This window comes from Lytechinus pictus, chromosome 9, assembly GCF_037042905.1.
Source record: "Lytechinus pictus isolate F3 Inbred chromosome 9, Lp3.0, whole genome shotgun sequence".
Lineage (NCBI taxonomy): Eukaryota > Metazoa > Echinodermata > Echinoidea > Temnopleuroida > Toxopneustidae > Lytechinus > Lytechinus pictus.
Window position 1 is genome coordinate 16,403,534 of NC_087253.1, and position 24,057 is coordinate 16,427,590.

The window sequence follows — 24,057 nt, forward strand, 5'->3', positions numbered from 1 at the left end:
TCAGTTTTCGCCTTGCCCTCCCCCCTCTTTTTTTTTTTACTTTATCTCTTAAAGAAAACCTTTTTTATTTAATTCATGAATCTTTTTCACGTTTTCTCCTCCCTTGTTTTCGGTATTTTTTGTTCTTCTTTTCTTGCTCCCCCTGTTCCATCTTTCTTTCTTTTCTTAGAAACAAAACATAGGGAGTGAATTATGGAGAAACGAGAGGGCAGTGAGAGAAAGATAAGAACACAAGTTTGGTGGGTGGGGGGGGAACAAAAAAGAGAAAGAAACAGAGATAGAAATCATCGATTTCGATATGGAATTCATGATTGGAATATGACTGACACATTTGCCCTATGATGAGATGGGGTCTTCTTTTTTTCTTTCTTTCTTTTTCATCCTTTCTTTCTTTTTAGATTAGAGAGAGGAGAGTGTCTATAATGTAATGAGCCCAAAACATGGTACCTGGGGCAATTTTTTTTTTTTTTTTAAGAAAGAAAAAAGCTGCTAGAGAGCAAAGCGAGCGAGCAAAAAATATATATTTTTCATACAAAAATCTGATTTGGGATAATTTTGACGCAACATTTTAAAAATAAATTATATATTTCAACCTGTCATATTCACTACCCTTTCTTCTTACTTTTTTCTTACTTTTTTCTCATTCGTCAAAAAAAATTAGTGATTAGAGGAGCTATGATGAATTAAGGGAGATCTAAGATAGAAACATAGATAAAAGGAAAGTATGTTATTGCATTTACAATTTTCTCAGAAAAAGACAAGACAGCCGAGTTTCCATTTATTCTGATACACTCAGTCAAAGAAAAGAAAATAGCCACTGCAATAAAGGTTCATGAGATATTAAGTTTATTCAGATAGAAATGAAAAATAATTGCACAATATGCAAACTGGTTTGCTGAAAAATAACAAACATTAAGTATATAAAACTAAGTACATATTGATACAAGAAAAATAGTCAACCAGGTTCATGGTTCGTGAGAAAATATACATTTTATTCTAAATAGAAATAGAAACTTTAATTCACATCATGTGAATAGGCTCATTAAAAAAAATCTAATTAATTGGTACGAAAAATATAACAATTCAAAGTCTCTTTCTAGCACCACAATATATCCTTGAGTAAAACAAAATATAACATCAGATAGAAATAGAAAATAAAATTGTACATCACAAAACATCATCATAATCTGATACATTAGATATCACATCATTTTAAAATATCTCTATCCCAAAACATGCTAATAATGTTAAAAGGGAATCCAATCTAATGGGCGAATGTTCTAAAAAATAAAAAAAATTACAGAGACAGAATGGTGAAGCTTAAAAAGGGGAATCCAGCCATGGCCATGAATTGCTGTGTTGGGAAGGATAAAAATAAATTAAACAGAATGGTGAAAGTTTGAAAGAAATCGGACAAGCAATAAGAAAGTTATAACTGCTTTAAAATTTAGATCACTAATAGTATGTAGATTTCAAATTGGCAACTGGGTATATCAATTATGACAAGGGGCAAGGACAACTTTCCCATAGGCCATGTACTTTATTATCAGGGATTTGTGGTTTTCTCCTAAGTACCCATTCCCCTGGGGCAGTAATCTAAATATAACCCAGGTAGTATATTGTTTTATGTCCTCATGAAAAACAAATATAATTTGAAAGAAAACTTTTGGGGAAAAAAGACATTTTAGACGTAATATGTATTGGAGTACATGGAAGAGTGTCCTTGCCTTACATCAATATGACATCCCATATATGCGGCCAATTTGAAGTCTCCATAGGTATAGTGATTACCAATATTTCCAACTTTAAAAAATTCATAACTTTCTTGTTGTTTGTCCAATATTGTTCAAACTTTCACCTATCAACTTGTCTGATTTTTTTTTTCTTATAAAAACAAGTTTTTATTTGGGTTGGATTCCCCTTTAAAATAAAATCAAACAATAAGTTATTATTTTTTTAAGAACTTGTAATCAATTTTCTCATTGGATTTCAAATATTGCTGTTTAGGTAGAGTTCACAGGAGCAACCAATCACTTTGCATCGTTTGCATTTCGTTACTCTTCCATTACTTTTTTTTAATTCTGCTTCTTCTAAAACAATTTTATTACCAGGTATTGATCACACTCTAATAATTGAGAACAAAAATCCAAACAGTTTCACATCTTAAAGATAGTATAAATACTCAGTAATAAAATAGATATTCAAACAAATATGATTGCAAAAATCGCAGATCCAGAAAGGTGGGCTGAACATCCCCTTTTTTAGTGAATGAGTACAAAAATATGACAATGATATTTTATACATGTTCAGCCCCCCCCCCCCCCATCCCAACCCCACTTTCAAAATCTTTCAGCGGCCCCTGCTACATATGTATATAATCCTTTAAACATTCCATGAAACAATTTATATTTGGTAAACTTATCAAATAGAGTACATAAATATATAAAAATCTCTAAATTTCTCCATTACTTAAATATCTTAATTTCATTATTTGATAAAAGGAAGACATTATAGAAAAATATACATTGTGGAATAAAAACCTGGAGTTTTACATCAAAACAATTCTCACACAGATGGCACAATCCATGCTCAGCTGTTCACCGTAATTGTATCAGTTGTGTAGGGGGGGGGGGGCTACAATCTGGAAGACTTCAAGGATTGTACAACAATGTTTCATATAGTAAATTTTTTGTTTATATCATTCCAATTACAAATCACCATACATGTACTTATGATTCATGGATATTTTTTAATATATGACTTATTTCACTTTGCACACACATTATATCACATACGGTAATTTTTAACTGATGTTAAACGTGATGTTTAACTTGAAACATGTATGCCTGAATATACAAGTACAAATATTAAACTTCTAAAACATAGAGAGATAGCATAAAAAATACAAATTGAAATTTCAGTTACATGTAGTTGCATTAATAAGTAAATGCGTAGTATTGTTTGATACCATTAAATGGATAATAGTGAGCATGACATACACTAAAATATTTCATTTGAGAAAGTTTACATGCATGTACCCGGTTGCACTATCAATCATTCAACATACATTAATGCTGGCAACGACAATCAATAATGTGATATATTATCAAATTAAACTAAGTCATAAACACATATAATATGAACATTATATAATAACTTGCAGATTGCATAATAATGTTAACAGTTCTAACAAATTAATATAGCCACATGGTAGTCAGATCAGAGTGATAAATATCTAATGCACCAATGATGATTGTTATCATTAATTTGACATTTGTCATATTACAGTGATAAACCAATATAATATGAAACATAAGTGGCCTTACAAGGCAATACATGTAGATAAACAAAAAAAAATTAATATAGTTACAAATGGGTGTCAGAGTGACAAAAGCATAATGCACCATTATGCTAACAATGATGATAATTTAAATTATTTTTTATCATGATTGGATCAAGTCATGTCCATGAAAAAATAAATCACTTTTTGGTAGTGATGGTAGCTCAAGCTAAAGCTGAGGTAATAATAGCAGCGCTTTGTATCCTCAGGCAAAAGCGCTTTATAAATCCAGCTACATGTATTATTATTATTATTACATGGCATACATGTTGTTAAATAAAAACAAATTAAAGATCCATGTGTACATGAATGGTACATGAATGTCAGGGTGATGAACTATTATAATCAACTGTTGCTTGGAAGCAACCCTGCATGCATTCATACATGTAGATACATTTTTAATAGAATTATTGATGTTCATTAAATTTTAAAACAATATTAAAATGAAATACATTGCTCTACATGGAGATACACCATAGAATGTAGAATTGCAAAATCAAGGTAAACCCCCCAAAAGTAATAATAAAAGTATGGGTGGAAATCCCTGGGGGGACAGGGGCGACGCGTCCCTCTATCCAAAATATTAGGGGGGACACAATATGAAATGTCCCCCTACTATTTTGGTCTTTTATGATGGAAAGAAATACATCATTCCAAATCGAGAGATGTATTTTTGGACGTGATGACCAACTTTTTTTGTCAAATTTCTTTTGGTCGAAATTACCTTTTTTTGCTTGTCATTTTCCAGCCCCTGGTCCCCCTACCTTTGGGGAGAGATTTCAGCCCTTGAATAAAACAAAGAAAAGTCAATACATATATCATGAGTCAAACTATACAAAAGTTAATTAAATGTAGAATTGACTGTTGTGAACTGCTCTCTTAGTTTGGAAAAACTACAAAAATATCACTTTAAATTCCTGGGAAGCGTTTCATCAACATCTTCGTCCGACAGGTAGTCGGATCTGACAACTTACCTTGATTTTAATTGGCTGAGAATCACTGTTATTACGGTAACTGTCGGATAAAACAGGACTTGTCGGACAAAGGTCTGACAAATCTTTTCTTGAAACACTCCCCAGAATTTAACATGTGGAATGAGACAAAATGAAAAGAAGGGCAAAGCAGCCAGTTTACAGAAAGTTGTGCCATTTTGATTGGGGGGGGGGGGGGAATTACTTTGGGTACTGTACTACTGGCTGGCTCAAACAATCTAGAACACATGATAATTGCATACATTTATAATACGCAGCCTCTTTAAATTTTTGGCCTGTTGCATGAATTGTGGTAATCCAACACAACTCCAAAAATCAAATTCAAATTGATTTTCAACCGATCAAAAATGCACATTTATTACTTGCACTGGATCCCGCCTTACAAAGAGTTGCGATTGATCCGATCAAATACAACTATGGAAAGCCAGCAATGTCAAAATCTAAACTGCATGTTTGTTCAAAATATTTTCTAGCTATGATGCATATTCATACATTCATCATTTTCTTGAAAATTTGGTGTGCTTCTCTTTTTTTACAAAGGACATTGTGCAAATTTTCTGTAGGGAAAATTAATACATTGTTGATGGATTACCATAGTTACGATTGATCGGATCAATCGTAACTTTTTGTAAGACGTGATCCTGGTGTGTTGTCATCATCTTTTAGCATAAGAACTCTTTCTGCAATAGGTCTAAGACAGCATAGCCTATAAATAGTCATCTTATAATAAAAACTGTACTGTTGTCAAAACATTCAAGGCATATCATTCCTTTTATACAAATTCCTGTTATACAAATTACCCTGAAGCAACAATTGCATCATTTTCAAAGAGCTTTGAAACTCCTGAAAGTACTGAAATGTCGGCAGTTGACATCATCTCGTTCAGTGAAAAACCATGGGAACCTAGTAATAAAGCATTACTGTTTTTACCTTTAATTACACCATAATACCTGAATTGAATCCAGTTTGCATAGATTAATTGTTGCTATGTCTGGAAAGCCTCTGGCAAGCTTTCAGGTTGTCAAGAACAACCTTGATTGAACATATGTATAAAATCTAAATAAAAATAGTAGACAGTCAAATGTATATATATCTTGGATGCTAGTATCAATGCTACCAACATCAAACTTATAATAACTGGGGTACTCTTCTTCTTCCCGATCTTCTCGGAGTACAGACCACCTTCTGCATGGCGTATTATCATACTTTAGAAGCTTTGCCTTTAACTGGCAAGTGCAATACACCAGGGCCCCGTCTTACAAAGAGTTATGATTGATCCAATCAACGTCAACTATATGGAAAGCCATCAATGGCATAATTTTTTCTTCAGAAAACTTGCACACTGTACTTTGTGAACACAGAGAAGCACACTGAATGCATTTTAGATGTTGATGTTGCTGGCTTTCCATAGTTGTGGTTGATCAGATCAATCGCAACTCTTTGTAAGACGGGGCCCACGTGAACACCCTACTATTTGACGTAAAGTGTATTGCAGAAAATTGCCATATATTCTATGGAATTACGGTAGAGTCACTAATCAACAATAAAAAAAAACAAGAAGACAAGCAAGAACTCAATTTATGAACAAATTATTCTACATCTGGCAGTGAGTAGAAATTGAGAGCCTGGTCAGAGAGAGTTTATCAATGAATTATATGACAATATGTAATTTTGTGCTTCTTATACTGCTTATTAATGCAAGCTGTGTCAGTTAACCAAATCTCCTATCCGACTCAAATACATATGCATTGCACATTCTTTCCACCATAGGGCTCAGCTCATATTACATAAAATAACCACATCAGCAATAATCTGATTTTAATCTAGTTCTACATGCACCTCATGATAATCCATCTGTTAATCTTCCAATAGTACTTTCTCCTCTCCTGTCCCTCCTTATATTTGCACATTCTGTCATCATAGGCCTCAGCTCACATCTCATAAAGGGCAATTCCATAAAATGATCAAATTTTTTTATACATCCGACTCCCACTTTTCTCAAGTTTTACTTCACTTTATAAATTTACCAAGTCATAGTCCTTTGGGAACATTAGACTTTCATAGGAACCAGAAATCAGAGACAGAAAATTTCATGAAGGTCCCACATTTAGGGGGTCGGATGTACATATTTCATGGAATTGCCCTAAAATAAACCAAATCCGTAATAATCAGTCTATTTTACTTAATCTTTACCAAATTGTTAATCTTCCTTTGAGAGCTTTATTTCTGTCTCTCCTTGTATCTGCCGATTCTGTCTTTCATAGCGTTCAGCTCATATTTCATAAAGTAAACCAAATTTAATCAGCACATTTAACTCAGCCTTTACAAAATGACCATCCATCTGAATAATCTTCCACCTGTGCTTTCTGTTTTTCTGTCTCTCCTTAATATATTTGCACATTCTGTCAATCAATGAACTTACAATCCAAAGCAATCAACGCGCCTTTTAAAACAAGATCTTCAGCTCCGCTTCTATAAGTGAAAGCATTGTAGTTCATATTTCATAAAGTAAACCTAATTTCAGTAACTATTAACCTTTTTATGCAACCTTTACCAAATGACCATCCATCTGTTAATCTTCCTTTGAGTGCTTTCTGTTTTTCTGTCTCTCCTTAATATATTTGCACATTCTGTCAATCGTTGAACTTAGTTCATATTTCATAAAGTAAACCAAATTTCAGTTAATCAGCCTTTTTACTCAACCTTTTAATATCATCCATCTGTTAATCTTCCACCAGTGCTTTCTGTTCTTCTGTCTCTCCTTGTATCTGCACATTTTTCCTATCATAGGGATGACTGAGAAACTGTAAAATTCTGTAGAAAATAACATTGAAAAAAGTACTCCAATCACTATCATGTACGGTCTATTATACATTTAAATGTAAATTCCTAATTGTGGGAATGCCCATAAAATCAACTTGAAAATGAATAGCAATTTGGGGACGCATCACTTTACCTGTGGCAAGTAAAAATTACAAGGAATAAGTTTGCTTACTCAATTTTATTAACACTTTGGGTCATAAGAGAAAAGCTCTCAACCAAATTCTGGACAGTCCTATCTAAAAATCTGCTACAAACACAACTTTTTGTGGAGCAGTTTTTGAAAAAAAGCGGGAGCAAATTGCAATGCAATACCGGGAAAATTATTCCCTGAACCAAATTCAATTATGTGTTCTTTTGAAGATAAGAGTTTGTAAGGATTTTCATGCACTCGCTCAGATACGTGTCATGTTGGCTATGCCTGTAATACCATTATAAAACTCAAATGTGGCCTCTTCGTATGCTTCTTCTACAAACTTATAATGCCAACCAGTTTTTGATCAAATAATGCACAAATAACTGATACATAATTCGTGGATACACAATTTTATGCAAAATGACTTGTATGAATTGAATGTGGCTATGACAGAGAGTCTTCTACGCATTTCATGTCAGTGGTTTTCAGATTTTGGTACAAATGACCTTCCTCTGCACATGTTCAGATTGTATCTCTGAATTGGCTTGAGCGTTGCTACATCAGGCGATCCTCTAATAATTCAGGACAGTGGGTTTTAGATTTTGGTACAAATGACCTTTATCTCCACATGCTCAGATTCCAAATGTATCTCTCAATTGGCTTACTGCCCGATGCTATGTTAGGCAATTCTTTAGGAGTTCATGTCGGTGGGTTCTAGATTTTGGTACAAATGACCTTTAACTGCAAATTGTGCTCAAAAAGTATCTCTGAATTGTCTTACTAAGCATCACTATATCAGGTCATCATCCAAGAGTTCATGTCAGTGGGTTCTAGATTTTGGTACAAATGACATCTAACTGCACATTGAGTGTTGCTTTTTCAGGAAATCCTCCAATAATTCATGTCTGTGGGTTTTAGATTTTGGTACAAATGATCTTTAATTGCGCATGCTACATGTTGGATGGTATTTACAAACTTGCTCATTGAAATCACCTAATGGTACTTACGCTGTTAAGACTATGGGTATGAGGTATATGGCTGCTGCGAGGTAGAACGTGAGTTGAGGGAAGTCAAGGAGAACTGCCTTGGCGTAGACAGCATTCAGCAGGATCGGTGACAGCACTTTACCAATTGATGATGTGATGGAGAGCAGAGCAAAGGCAGTCCCTGTCATGAAAAATAAATACAGATGCAAAAGGGACAAGAGCTTATTGAAGGGATGAATAAACTTTGTCTATTGTAGATCAGGTTTGTTTTGATGAGTATCATCATGTGCCTTGCAACAACTGTCATACAGATCCAGCTTCTAAAGGCAGAGTTACATGTACCGCTAAGATATTACTGACGGAACATTTTAGAGGAAAATGGAAGTCATTACCTTATTCAAAAGGTGACAAAGGGCAAAGGAAATGCATATGGGTGAAAGCTTCTTTTGTCCTCATGACAGCCCATATAGCCCTTAAAATTCCCCCAAATTCATGCTTTAAGAAGACCATTCTTTCTAGAGTCGCCCTAGATTATTTAGAAAATCAATATTCAAACTATGGCAGGATAATATATTTATTTACTCCATAATTCCTTGTTGCCCCTAAAAACTAGCCCTTTTAAAATAGCCCACAAATTCTGCAATCACCCCAATGTGGAAAAAAACGGTCATCCCTAAAAATAAAAGTTATTTCCTCCCCTGGTGACAAATCAGTGGCAGATCTAGGGGGGGGGGGGGCACATCCAGCCCGTGCCCCCCCCCCCCCCTTTAGAGAGCCATAATACAAAATTGTAATGTAAATATGCTCTTTTTATCCAAGTGTGACCCCCCTTCCTTTTGAAAGTAAGGACTTTTTTTTACTCCGTGCCTATGTAGTTGATCTGGAACCTCTCACCTTGCTCATGTTTGGAGACCATCTTGGACAGGAAGAAATCTGTGAGTGAATCAGGAATCGTCCTCAGCGAACCAACAGCTACAGCTATATTAAAGTAAAGAATAACATAAAAGCTTTAGAGAGGCGTTGTGGCTCAGTGGATAAGTCTCTGGACTTTGAACCACAAGACCCGGGGTTCAAAACCCACCACATCACTCACATCCTTTGGCAAGGCGTTTATATCCTTTTGCCACTCTCCACCCAGGGGTAACCGGTAGAAAGGAATTCCTTGAATGCTCGAGCACGTGATCAGAGTAGCCATGCTAAAGCCGGGGTAATAGTATATAAATGTTGCATATTATTGTTTGATATAGAGGTACATAGTATTCCTGGGGTAACACTTGAAGTTCTACCGATTAATCCTCATCATTCCCTACGCGTCAGATTCAACATTCAGTTTTAATATTTTTCAAATTGTTAATTCTCACTCGAGGCCACAGGTGAGGATTTCGGTCCATCTAGGGGCAGAACATATGTAATAAGAACACACAAATTGAGCTTAGCTTTCCAGGGATTTGATCCCCCAAATAAAAAAAACAGGACCTTCTGCCTTCTTGTGCTCAGAATTTAAATTAAAGAAGGGTAATGATAACATATCATGTTATTTTGGGGCAGGATTTTCTGATTTTTATTCATAAATCAATAATAAATTAACATTTTCATGTATATTATAACAATGATATAAATGAATATGTTTTGAATGTGAAGAGATAAATATTACTGACATAGTAATATTATATATCAAACATGTAAAATAGTAAATTGGTTTAAAATACAGCTATTATAAGCTGAAAACTGCTTGAAAAGCAATAGCCGCCAGGAGACGGCCCAACGGAAAAGCAGTTCCCTATAAACTGAACAGGCTTCCCTGACAATATAATAACCTTACCCGCATAAACTAGAATATTGGAGGTCTTTGCGATGGCTGAAACAATAAGTATAGCAATACCAGAGAGAAAGCCGACCTGCATTATGATGTAGCCAGACATGCAGAACAGTAACGGCTTGATAACTACCATGGCAACTGCAATAAACAAAGGAAAAAAAGATATGTTATTGCTGGATAATCACATCAAAAAGACACAGGACCATCTTGCAAAAAGTTACATTATAGTAAAATAAAACTCAAATTGTTATTAATCAGGGCCCCATCTTACAAAGAGTTGCGATTCATCCAATCAATCGCAACTATGGAAAGCTAGCAAAGTCAACATATAAAGTGCATGTTTATTTATTTTTAATCTAGATATGAATGTATATCCATAAATTCATTGATTTCTTGACAATTTGGTGTGATCTCCTTTGTTTACAAAGGACATTTTGTAAATTTCCTGTAGAAAAATTATGACACTGATGGATTTCCATAGGGTCACGATTGATTGGATCAATGGTAACTCTTTGTAAGACGGGGCCCTGAATTTCCTATCTACACAATCGGAGATCGAACTAATTTCAACTTTATCTATCGCAACTCTTTGTGAGATGGACCCCAATAGCTTCAAGGCCACTGCACAACTGACAACATGATTATGGAAATAGTGGTTTGCATTATTCTATAATTGAGGTTCAAAATAACTATCAGAATACATATCCATGCAATACAAGCCACAAGTTAGAATTCGTAACAAAATTGTGTAAAAATGTTACTTATCCTTTTCTCTATAAAATGTTTTTATAACTATGATCAGCTTTTATTACTATGGGGAGGAAGACTGATGCCATAAATGTTTACTTAGTGTTCATATGAAGATTCAGAACTGTAGAAAGTAGTATTTGTTGCATCGTTCCTTCAAATGTGTTAAATGTTTTAACAAAAAATTTGGCCATCGACCAATGGTAAGGTGAGATGATAAAGATGATGGTGTTGATGATGGTGATGATGAGGACAATGGTGATGATGATAATGATGATGATAATGATGGTGATGATGATGAAGATGATGGTGATGATGATGCAGCTCGTGCCGGTGATGATGGTTGTGGTGCTTGCAGTGATGGGGATGATAATGCCATTAATGATAATTGTGGTGATCGTGGTGGTGGTGGTGGTGATGATGGCGTAATTTCCTTCCGCAATAAATTTATCCACATTGTGCTGCACTCAAACCAGGTGAGGTGAATGGGTACCCGGTAGGATTAATTCCTTGAATGCACTGAGCGCTGAAAGGCAGCTCGAGCTAAAGCGGGGGTAATAATAATAAACAAGCGCCTCGGAATAGAATATTTCTAGATAGATGGCGCTATGTAAATGCCGATTATTATTATTATTTATTATGATGATTAAAAAAAATTGGGGATAGAAAACATCAATTTCAGCCGACAGACTTACCAAAAGCAGGACATGCATTCACAATAACATTGTAGATCCCAACCATAGTGGGTGACCAACAAAACGGTTGACCAATCCCATAGATGGTTATAACAGCATAGATAGCCTCGTTGATTAGAGTGAAAACCATGTACATGAAAATTAGAAGCATTAATCTTGACTGTCTCTTGTTCTCTGATACCGATACCAGACGGACAAAACGTTTTAGGAGGCCCTTTACTGTAGAAACTACCTTAAACTTTGTGTTTTTTTCAACAGTTTCAAGTAAAATGCCCGGGATTGAGACGTTAAGGACGTAAAGGAATGCGAATACCCACGCACATCCAAACGTGAGGTTGTAGTTCCCCGTGTTCTGTAAGATGAGATCAACCAGCATTTGACTCCCACCGAATCCGATGTAAATCATGAATGAGAGGATTGTGTATTTGGTGACCCGCGACTTCCCGGTGGTCACATCGGCGATGTACGCGAACGAAACGTTTACGCAGACGATAGAGTCACCGCCGAGTCCTAGGATACATTCTGCCGCCACGGTGACGATGAGCGGGAGATGCAGCCAGGCAACGAGCAGGAAGATGGTCGAGGCGAGGAGATGGCCAAAGGCGTTGATTATCAGGATGGGTTTCCGGCCGACGATGTCAGATGCAGCGATCAGGATCGTTCCAGTGAAGATAGGGATGAAGACAGATGCCGATTTCATGTACATGACCCATAATGAAGTCTCAGACTCTATCTCTTTACCTGTAGCATCAGCTGTAAAAATAAAATTTCATTAAAAAAATGCAGAGAAAAATAGGTATTTACCACATGCAAACATCTTTGATGACTTTTTAACCATATTGAAGTAGTGTATAATCAATTTGTATTCACTTGGTGCACTAGCAGGTGGTCTAATTCTTTTGATTTACAACTTATTTAGTCTAATACCAGGGCCCCGTCTTACAAAGAGTTACTCTATGGAAATCCATCCATACCATAATTTTTTCTTCATGAAATGTCCTTTAGTAAACAAAGAGAATCACACTGAATTTATAAGAAAATTATGAATGTATGCATATATGCATACATGAAAAAATATTTCCATGAAAAGATGTACCTGTATATACATGAAAATATTTCGAACGAACATACATTTTTGATTTTGATGTTGCTGGCCATCCATAGTTGTGATCGATCTGATCAATTGCATTTCTTTGTAACATAGGACCCAGATGGTCTAATTTCCACTTTGTCTGCCTATTATTTTGCCATTTCTCAAATAAAAGTTGGTTCATATACAGTTCATCTAATCATAAAAGACTAAATGCTGTTAGACCAAGATATTATACAAAATGGGTATAGCCTATGAAAGGTCAAGTCCACCCCAGAAAAATAGAGAAAAATCAGACAAGCATAACGTTGAAAATTTAATCAAAATCATATATAAAATAAGAAAGTTACGACAATTTAAAGTTTCACTTATTTTTCACAAAACAGTTATATGCACAACTCAGTGACATGCAAATTCCCTCACTCACTATTTCTTTTGTATTTTATTGTTTGAATTATACAATATTTCAATTTTTACATATTTGACAATACGAACCAACTTAATTGATTGAACCATAAATGTTAAAACAATGGTAATACCACATGTCCAGGGAGGAATAAAACTTTTTTTCACAGGACAATGGGGAGAATATTGGAATATTTCATATATCGTACAAAAGAAATAGTGAGTGAGTGATGTCTTCAGTACCCTCATTTGCATACCGACCCGGGGGGCCACTTACATTTACAAGTGGATACCATATGCGACCAAAAAAACATGTAAAAAGGATGTCTTTTTCAAGATAGGGCACGTTATGTACGTAACGTAATAAGGGTGTCAAAAACACTAAAATAATGAAAAAGGGTATCTATTTTTGCTAGGAAAGCTACGTGTTTAGGGTCAAAATTTGCGAGGGTATAAAAAATTAAGACTAAAATGTTTTATATAAAATGGGATGTATTTTTTGCCCCAAGAGTGTTTAGAGTACGATTTGCACGATCGAGGTGTGGAAAGGTGGGGCTGTACTAAACCCAACGATGTAGGTAAAGGTAAAACCGACGACTGATGTCGTCCGTGACATAACAATTGAAATATCGCTGTAATTGTTTAGGAGTTCTATTCAGGGAATACTTGCCAAGAAGAGTATCGTTTTGTTTCCAATACTTGTTAAGGGTAGGGTTTCACACGCCAATACTTGTTAAGGGGTACATTTTCAGAATATGGAAAATACGTGTTTAGGGTGCTCTTCGAGACCTCATGGTCGCGCATCATTACGAAAATACCCCATTTGAGGCGTCACCGCAGTTCGGATCGCAACTGCGGTTTTAGACCCCATTTTTCATTTGAAACTCTCATTTTTCATTTGAACATTTCCAAGCCCCGATAAACCCATCTTGGCCAGGTAATCCCCGTTGTCTCAATTTCACCTCCACAGGCCAGTAAAGCCAAGGACGAAATGATAAACAACAGCTGTGCTATTACGTAAGACTTCTCTGCCTGTAGAAGGACCTTCGGAATGAAATTATTGTATTCGATATTTAATCACGTTTCCAAAGGCATATTGTATTCAGACATCCAATATTAGTCCTTTTTCAATTTCGAACGAAGAAAATCGACCTCGAAATAAGGAAAATAAGCGAATAAAAATTACGGTATGCTTTGCATGCAGGGACCGCCCTCAGCGCTGCGACGCATCCCATAGTTTCTGTCCGTCCAGCAAGAAAATATGGGATGCATGCCTATCACTCGCGCATTGATACAGTCCTAACGTAAAAAAAACAGCCAGACAGAAAGAAAGAAGGAAAGAAAGAAAGAAAGGAAGGAAGGAAGGAAGAAAGGAAGAAAAAAGTTGCACTTCACCGCGTGTATACACGGAACTCCATAGCAGGCTCTTAGACACGTTGCAATCCATCGTGTGTGGCCCCCTGCTGTGACTGTATGTGCTGGGCTGTCGTGTTATCTTCGGACCGAGGTCAAGAAACAGGTGTTTTGATACTTAAATTGCTTGCTTGGGAGTTCGGGCTTATAGTACTTGGAGAAGAGAATTGGTGAAAAAGAAACTGGGGTATAGTGTTCTCAAATGGAGGGTTTTCGTCATGTGGTATCCACTCGTCAATGGAAGTGGCCCCCCCGGGCACACTGACTAGGATGGGAATAAAACTGTTTTGTGAAATTAAGCGAAACTCAAAAATGTCATAACTTTCTTATTTTACATGTACATGTAGGCCTACATCCGATTTTGATGAAATTTTCAGTGTTATTCTTGTTGGATTTTTCTCATTTTTTCAAATCAACATTTTGTTAATATAGAGTGGACTTGTCCTTTTAAAGATAAAAGGCAGTTGTTGTAATGATCTCAAAATGAGTTCAAACAGAATCCAATGAAATTACAATAGTGCCAAAGTGTTTGTATGTATGAATGAAAAATATGTGCCAAATGGCTCTGGAAAATGTGTACATGTAATTGCTGAGAAATATAAGCAAAATAAGTATGGAATACCATCTAATGTCAGGTTTTTTCCAGCAATATCAATACTGTTCATGCCTTTCTGTGTTAGTGATCATCAGAATTATCATCTTTAAGCGAAGATTTCATGACATTTCATAAATTTTTATTTTTAAAGACCAAACTATTGCTTTAATATCTACAGAGAAACTTCCCTGCTTTTGGTGTGGATGGTCACATTTCACTTTACCTGACTTATTCGCTAAGGAGCAGTTTCCTGCCTCAGGTAGCGTGTAGTTATAATCAGCAGCCAGACGAGCCTCAACATACTGGGTGCGAAGGTTGACCAGCACACCTTGGACGGCTAGACTCAGAAACACAACAGGTTCCACAGAGATGACCCTTGACCTCGCTTTAGGCTCCTCTTCCATCTCATATTCCGAAGACGTGATCAACGTAGAGGATTCTTCGGGTATGGTCTCCATGATGGAGTCTGACATAGCCTGCTGCAAGAAAAAGAAAGGAGACAGTCGATTGATGCCTTTCGTTATGACAGACATGCCAAGTCCTGGGCTTTTGGCATGAGACTCCCACCGTTGGAAATCCTGCTAATCTCCCCAAATCTTTATCACACCTACAGGTATCACAGCTTATCTCTGTACAATGCCTGTGATCTCTTGTTGAGCCATGGACAATCTCGAGCATAGCTGGTCTTGGAACTTGGCATCTCTGTCACGGTTATGCATAAAGTTGAGATGGGGAATCCTGGCTTTTTAATTGACTTATCTTGCACACATATGGTATACTCTCTCAACAACCTGAAACTAGAGATGCTCGGCGGGTCGCGTGGTCGAGCACATGTATCCCCCGAACCCACCGCGTCATCCGTCATTGCGATATACACCTGTATAGAGCTTACACAGAAATTTGACAAATAAATACAATTATCATGGCGACAATGACCCTCCCCACATTTTACCTGTGGGTACCAAATTTGATGACAATAATGTGACGTACAGTAGCAGCGTGACTCTGCAGAACCTAAAGTATTATCCAGTATCACCTGTTGGGGAATACAAATATAGAGTAAGCTGGATATATTATGTAAACCTAACCCTAAGACCCCCCACCAAAAATGATAGGCATCTTCGCTTCACCTTCTAATATTGCTTCTGTGTGCTAAATGTTAAGACAAACTGGAAAAAAGCAGATGTTACAGGTTTTACCAAATTTTCCACAAAAATATGGTTACCAAGGCAACCATGTCTCCACCCACTCCAAAATCATTAGGCGACTTTGCTTTACTTTACCATAACGGACCTTCATGACAAATTTGAAGATAATTGAAGAAGAAATGCAGCCAGTAGAGCACTCACAAGGAAATCTCTATTTCCACAAAAACTCTTGTTACCATGGCAACGATGTCTCCGCCAACAACAAAATCAATAGGCAGCTTTTTATTTACCATAATGGACCTTCATGCCACATTTGAAGATGATCGGAGAAGTAATGCAGCTGGTAGAGCGCTCACAAGGACATCTCTGTTATTTCCACAAAAACTTGTTACCATGGCAACGATGTCTCTGCCGACACCAAAATCGATAGGCGGCTTTGCTTTACCATACTCTATCTTCATGCCAAATTTGAAGATGATCGGAAAAGAAATGCAGCTGATAGAGCGCTCACAAGAAAATCTCTGCGGCGGCGCGACGAGACCAAATCCTCCGAACTCTGTTCGGGGGATACAATAATCTCACCATTTTCAATCTACTTTTTTGCACTTGAAAATACTGGATGCTGACTTTTTTTCCTTTTTTATATGGACATGAACTTTGAATCAAGATTTGATGGATGCGATCGTTGATTGCCTAAAAAAACTTACCTTTAGAATACAACGCAACTCTAAAGAGGGTGTAGCAATGCCTGTTTCATTCTACCGTATGTAGCAGATGTCTTGTTCTAACAGTGGACAATCATGACATAGCAGATGTCTTGTTCTAACAGTGGACAATCATGACAATCAAGTTGCATTGCAAAAGTATTCCCCTAAAAAAGCCAATGGACAGGATAGAAGTCAGTGGAAAATTTGGTTTCTTACTCTTAGTTTTTTTTTTGTTCTTTACATTCACGTTACCTCCATGATACTAAGTCCTAATGTAGAATCTACTTAGTTGTCTAAAATTGGATGAAATTTGACATTATGCGCGACCCACTAGTTAGAAATCCACTGCCAAACGCGGTTCTTGGTTAGTATACAACATGTAATACAAACCTCGCACTAGTGTGAGTGGGAGAACTTATTCAATGAACAAGGTTGAGTGGGAGAAATCACCGGAGGAGTAACAATACAAAGAACGAAGTTTGACAAAGTAGACAATGTATGCGCATTGTTGTTTTCTATAGTATTACTGCACCTTGTTCCCAATAAAGGTCACAACTTTTGTTCTCAAAAACAAAGGAATAGATCTACATAAGAATTGAAGAGCGATTTGTACGAACTTAAAACTGCCATAACTTTCTTGTTACTGGGGCTATTGAAATGAATGAGGTATTAAACGAAAGGTCTTGATGAGCTCTAAGTCTAGACTAAACGTAGACCAAAAGCTTCAGTCTCTGTATTTTGGTTGTTCCGCTGAACTGCATTGGATAGTAAAATGTCAGAAGTTGTGAAGAAAAAAAAACCCAGAAACGACGGTTATTCCTGTCTAGACTAAATGATGCTATGAAGCAAACACCTCATTTCTCAAATTTATTTTTTTTGTAACATACCTACAACGACCTTGAGCATATGGGTTAGACTTAGACTGGCTGTGTGCACACAATAGACCCAAACCCCTGTCATGCCTGGGCATTCATTTATGCCTGGGCAGCCGGCAGTTGGGTGCACAACTCAGCAATTCTTCATCTTGTACCTTTATACTAGGGGCTAGTTGTGCACCCAACTGCCTAGGCATGGATGAAAGCACAGGGCTTATTAAGGGTTATGGTCTATTGGTGTGTGCACACAGCCTATAACCCATAATGTTAGTACGTTTATCGTTTGGCTGGCCAAGGAACTAACGTTAATTCACTTGGACTTTGTCTTTGGAGAGTCAGATCGGCCGTGATCTGGCAAAACCGTGTACCGTAAGTCATTTTTTGGTGTTTTTCTGTTTCTTGGAGTTTCTTATAGTTTTGAATGTGCTCTTTCATCTGGCAAAATTTCAAGTTCTAACTCTAACCATTTTTTTAGATTAAAAAACCAGTTTTTGTAAAATTGTCTCAAAAATCAGAAGATTTAAAAGGCAGAACTACGTAAGTCGACTTACAAAAGTAGTTTTTCAATTTTTGACGAAAATGAAAAGGCAAAACTACGTAAGTCTACTTACATAGTTTTATTAGAACAATATCTTCGAAAGTAGAAGTTGATTAATCAGGCAAAACTACGTATCTCCCACATTTCTGCATTGTAACGGTCGGGAGAACCGCATCACACGCAGTTAGCTTATGTTGCTTAGCGCAATAAGGAACCGCCATTTAAACTTCTCACAGTCACTGTGGTGCCATGGCTTCAAATTCGAGAGGCTGGAGAGGGAAACGGATTTTGAAATTAGCTTTAGAGAAAATCAAAATTTCCCAACTGAAACAAGGTAAGCTAGACTTTCTAGTATACTTCATTGTTCAGATGATAAACATGAGATTTTATCAAAGACTAGATCTACATTAGATCATTCGTTAGAGGTCTAACACCGTCCGATCATCATCTCCAAACTTTAAGGTAGGCCTAGAGCCTAGAGTAAGTAACTATTTTCCTATAGATCTACATGTATGCATATGAATTTTTATCTTACTTTTGAGTAATCTAGGCTCTAGATCTACACTGTAAGTAGAATTAGTCGTCATTGTGCCATATCTTCCAAAGGGAAACTTCTGCTAAAAATTAGTTAGCGTCAAGACTATTTAAGTCTGACTAGAACAACTGACCTGACACAGTACATGTACGTTAACAATTAACTTTTAGAATAAGCGATCTAAGACATTAAGTTAACTTAACTTTACACAAAGTCTTTATAAAAACAAGATGAATGCCTCTGGCCGTCTCACCTGCATCACGCGATTCAATATAGCAGCAGTGCTGATTTTGAAAACTACTATAACTCGCACAAGATGTTCAGTGATACTTGGTTACTCTTATTTCTACGTTTTATGAACTAGACCCATACACTTATAGAGATATGATGGTAATTCAACAAATACCCCCAACGTGGCCAAAGTTCATTGACCTTACATGACCTTTGACCTTGATCATGTGACCTGAAACTCGTACAGGATGTTCAGTGATACTTGATTACTCTTATGTCCAAGTTTCAAGAGAAAGATCCATCAACTTTCCAAGTTATGATGGTAATTCAACAGATACCCCCATTAAGCCAAAGTTCATTGACCTTTGACCTTGGTCATGTGACCTAAAATGCGCAAAGGATGTTCAGTGATACTTGATTACTCTTATGTCCAAGTTTTATGAACTAGACCAACACACTTTCAAATTTATGGCGGTAATTCAACAAATACCCCAATTTGACCAAAGTTCATTGACCCTAAATGACCTTTGACCTTGATCATGTGACCTGAAACTTGCACAGGATGTTCAGTAATACTTGATTACTATTATGTCCAAGTTTCATGAATCAGATCCATAAACTTTTAAAGTTATGATGGTAAATCTACAGATACCCCCAATTCGGCCAAAGTTCATTGACCCTAAATGACCATTGACCTTGGTCATGTGACGTGAAACTCATGCAGGATGTTCAGTGATACTTGATTAACCTTATGTATAAGTTTCATGAACTAGGTCCATATATTTTCTAAGTTATGATGACATTTCAAAAACTTAACCTTAGGTTAAGATTTTGATGTTGATTCCCCCAACATGGTCTAAGTTCATTGACCCTAAATGACCATTGACCTTGGTCATGTGACGTGAAACTCATGCAGGATGTTCAGTAATACTTGATTAACCTTATGGCCAAGTTTCATGAACTAGGTCCATATACATATTAAGTTATGCTGTCATTTCAAAAACTTAACCTCAGGTTAAGATTTGGTGTTGACGCCGCCGCCGCCGCCGGAAAAGCGGCGCCTATAGTCTCACTCTGCTATGCAGGTGAGACAAAAACGACATGATACTTAGAGAACCGTCTTAGCTAAGATTTTACTGCTAGATCTACATGTAGATCTATAACATGGTAGATCTATCTAGAATCTACTGATACTAGACTGAATCACTGATTTTGTTGTTTCAGTCTCAATTTTTCCGAAGAAACCAAGCATGTGGTAATACAATATCATTTTCAAGTGACCAAATCATTTCATATGCGTAGGGGGTGCGGTTGGAAGCTGACATTGTAAAAAAAAAGACAAACGAATTTGGCAATTTTTGCAACTTTTTGTACATGTTTATATTTTGTGGGTATTTGTGTATTTTTGGTGAAAGTTTGATGAATTTTATTAGAATATTTTGTTTGATATTGAATTCAAAAGTGTTTGCTAATACCAGGGACTCCCTGGTAATACGATCCATTGTACGTAGTTTTGCCCGATAAAACATTGCAATGCGCGAGGACATACCTAGTTTTGCCTTATAAAAATAAAACTTTGCAATGCGCAGGACATACATAGTTTTGCCTGATAAACTTTGCGATGCGCAGGACATACGTAGTTTTGCCAGATCAAAAGCTAGGAGTGTAGTCGTCGATTTAATCAGAAAAGCTCGTAAGTTTTAAAAATTGAAGAAAATTACAAGATTTAATGAGGAAATCAATTTTTGGGGGGTCCCAATTCCTTATATATGTTCCACAGGACAAAGGAAACAAAAAAGTCTGATACATCATTCTCCATTTTTTTCAAAGAAAGCTAAAAAAGCAATTTTGAATTATTAAGCTCGAATATCTCGGAATCGCATATTAAAAGGGAGCCAAGGCCAGGGGCTTACCGTGTATTGGACCATAGTCACGGGACTAGGGTAAGTTATGGTTTAACCCTAATTCTCCCGGGGCCATAATGGCCCCCCCCCCTCGACAATTTTTGCGATATATCTGCTGCGCAAAATTTTTGACCTCGCCGCTCACTGACTTTTTACTTTCAAGTCTCGCGCAAATTTTGAGACCAAATTTGTGACGCCCGGGTACGCGGTTACGACATTACGCAACATTATGTAAGTGCATGTCAGACCCAAAATTGCTCATAAACGTGATTTCATGTACAAATCCAATGCAAATTGTGTATTTGGCCAAAATTCATAAATGTATCATTATTTCTACTTTTAATGATCAAACTTAATTAATTTTGCCTTGTTTATGATTAGAATTAAGTCTGGAACGATTTCCATTGAAAAAACAATAAAAAACAAAAAGTAAAAAAACAAAGAAATACATAAGAAATTTAAAAAACAATAAAATACATAAGAAATCGGTCTTGGTACCAGAATTTTTTTCATTCACAATTGTTAGGAATGCTATAAAGAATATTTTCACCAAAAAATAGCATTCTAGGAGCTTTATTTAGTGAATCAGAGCAAAAAGTATGATTTCATGAATAAATTAGCATAATTAATTCATATAAAATAAAAATATATGAATTCAGTGAAATTTACCAATGCAACTGCGTAGATTACGTCATTCTCTACCATCATGCAAATTTTCGTTGTGATCGCGCAATCCACGGCTGAGATCTTAAGGGGGGGCCATAATGCCCCCCCCCCCCCCCCCCCGGGAATGACAAGAATCAGAATACCCCGGGAGAATGAGGGTTAAATATCTATAAAAATGAATTGTGAAAACAGAAATTATGCACTTACCACGATTATATGGATGAAGGTCTAACGTGTGGCAGTATCCTGACATAGAGGCACAGACTGGAACCTCAAAAAAACTAAAAGTTCTGTAGCGGTAGCTCTCCTTCTTTCAGAATTCATAGCAAAATGGCCGATCGGGATCGAGACCGGTACCGAGGGTGTAGGGCGCATGCGCGAATTTGACCAAGTCTATATGCGCTAGTGCTATAGCGCTCGGTCTCGCGATCGGCCATTGTGTTTTGAATTTTGAAAGGAGAGCTACCGCGACAGAACTTTTCGTTTTTTTGAGGTTCCACTCCAGTCTGTGCCTCGATGTCAGGATACTGCCACACGTTAGACCTTCATCCATATAATCGTGGTAAGTGCATAATTTCTGTTTTCACAATTCATTTTTATAGATATTTAAACCCTAAATTACCCTAGTCCCATGGCTATGGTCAAATACACGGTAAGCCCTAACCCAGGGAGCAGCGGGCCGGCGCCCAGGAGCTGACCGTGTTTTTACCCATACTCACAGGACATGGGCAGATTATGCCTATGGTCAAAATATCTAGCAAGATAAATTGTGAAAACAGAAATTATGCACTTATCACAATTATATGGATGAAGGTCTATCGAGTGGTAGAATCCTGACATCGAGGCACAGACTGGAACCTCAAAAAACGAAAATTTATCTCCTTCTACCCCAGTCTCGATCAGCCATTTTTGTTATAATATGAATCACAACAAAATGGCCGATCGAGACTGGGGTAGGAGAGAACTCTTCGGTTTTTTGAGGTTCCAGTCTGTGCCTCGATGTCAGGATTCTACCACTCGATCACTCACACTAATACGAGGTTAGTATATATACTAACCTCGTACAAGGGACCGTGTTTGACCCTGGATTTGAAGTAGTCGGCAAACATCGCTTCATTGCTGAAGTAATATTTGCCGAAACTCCTTCTCGCTACGCACCGGGGCTCTTTCCGGTAAGTAGCAATACATAAAAAATTATACATATGATTTTGAAATGATTTCATTATAAAAAGAGCAAATTTTGCTAGCAAGTGACTTCGTTTGTCTCTTCTACGGAAATACAAGGAAGCCCGTTGGTGGCGCTAATAAATTTCACAACCTTGATTCAGCTCCTCGGTAATTTTATAACTGTGTCTATATTCTTTGAATGTGCAATTCTTATGATTAATTTACTAATTATGGGCACCAATAAATGGGAAAGAGTTCCATATGCACCCCCACCAAAAATAACAAAAGATTGTTGAGACTTCCGGTTCGTTCACTTCAGATTTTTCTATCATTTTTTTACTGTTGCTTACCTTAGTTGGGACTCGAACTCACCTCGTTTGATCTGCAGTCAAGACCTTTCCCACTATGCTAACGAGAAGCGCTGATACCGGAAAGGGTATTTTTACGATTATCAGCCGATAGTTTGACTAGTCTTGACTCGCAGACCCTTTACTGACTAAAATAATAAACCGATGTCTACGGACAATTACATGCACAAGATCTCGCTCGAAATTTGACGGAATAAAGCCATATTTCGGTATGAATTTCCACTTCCCCATCATATATGTTCGATATTAGGGCTAGATATATCATTCTGAACCTTCTCCATATTTTTATTTTCAATTTTAGTGGGGGGTGCATATGGAACTCTTACCAATAAATGAAATACCTTAAAAAATATAATTCAAGATTACTATTGGCGATGATAACACTTTTTTTTCAATTAATTTAAAACGATGACTAATAAAATTAAATTGAAAAAAATACACATGCCTGGAACGAAACCAGCAGTACAAGCTTTAACACACACACACACACACGAACGTCAATAATACGGTATACCAAAGTCTATACAATGAAAAGATTGGACACTTCACGGACTTCGCGTAATGCCTTGCGTGGATTTGCGTGTAAAATAGTGTAGCCAGGGCCCAGGTGCCTAGTCTTTCCCTTGTCGTGTCTTTGATATGAATATAAATCGCGCGCCCTCTTTAGGAGAAAATTGATATCCACGCCAACCAATTTTTATCTCCGTGAAATCTTCACTAAAGATCAAGAAAATATACATATTTTTTAAAAGAAACTTCAAGGAGAAGTCACAGAAGGATCTAAATGATTCGGTAAGTGTCATAGCAGAATGTGAAATACCAGATTATGCGTGATATTTTATGTGGGCAAAAGCCCAATATATTTTCAATGTGTCGTGTG

At 36.8% G+C, this 24,057-nt stretch overlaps 2 protein-coding genes across 4 annotated transcripts in view; one reads left to right on the forward strand and one right to left on the reverse strand.

Moving 5' to 3' along the window:
* Positions 1-829: 829 nt before the first annotated feature.
* On the reverse strand, positions 830-23,216 carry LOC129268203 (proton-coupled folate transporter-like). 2 transcript variants are annotated; one of them, XM_054905785.2, is made up of 7 exons: positions 23,160-23,216; positions 15,262-15,517; positions 11,536-12,288; positions 10,097-10,231; positions 9,169-9,252; positions 8,296-8,455; positions 830-7,146 (listed from the first exon to the last, which is right to left on the reverse strand). In XM_054905785.2, the coding sequence occupies exons 2-7, from the start codon at positions 15,509-15,511 to the stop codon at positions 7,056-7,058; spliced, it is 1,473 nt and encodes a 490-aa protein (XP_054761760.2). In that variant the 5' UTR covers positions 15,512-15,517; positions 23,160-23,216; the 3' UTR covers positions 830-7,055. The 2 variants fall into 2 exon arrangements, with proteins under 2 accessions (XP_054761760.2, XP_063960883.1); XM_064104813.1 differs by lacking the exon at positions 23,160-23,216 and adding an exon at positions 17,781-17,945.
* The window catches only part of LOC129267647 (proton-coupled folate transporter-like), a 48,748-nt gene continuing 42,503 nt past the window's right edge, over positions 17,813-24,057 (forward strand). The window contains exon 1 of one of the 2 annotated variants that reach the window (XM_054905292.2): positions 17,813-18,137. The gene's annotated coding sequence lies outside the window, so the exon portion shown is untranslated. The remainder of the gene's footprint in view (positions 18,138-24,057) is intronic. The other variant, XM_064104814.1, reaches the window with a different exon arrangement.

Bases quoted from the DNA above. Each gene is read 5' to 3' on its own strand.
- LOC129268203 (XM_054905785.2), bottom strand. From the start codon at position 15,511: ATGTCAGACTCCATCATGGAGACCATACCCGAAGAATCCTCTACGTTG. The intron at 8,456-9,168 runs GTGAGAGGTTCC...TTTTCATGACAG, and splicing joins GGTCTCCAAACATGAGCAAG to GGACTGCCTTTGCTCTGCTC. The intron at 7,147-8,295 runs GTAAGTACCATT...TATTTTCTACAG, and splicing joins ATACCCATAGTCTTAACAGC to AATTTTACAGTTTCTCAGTC.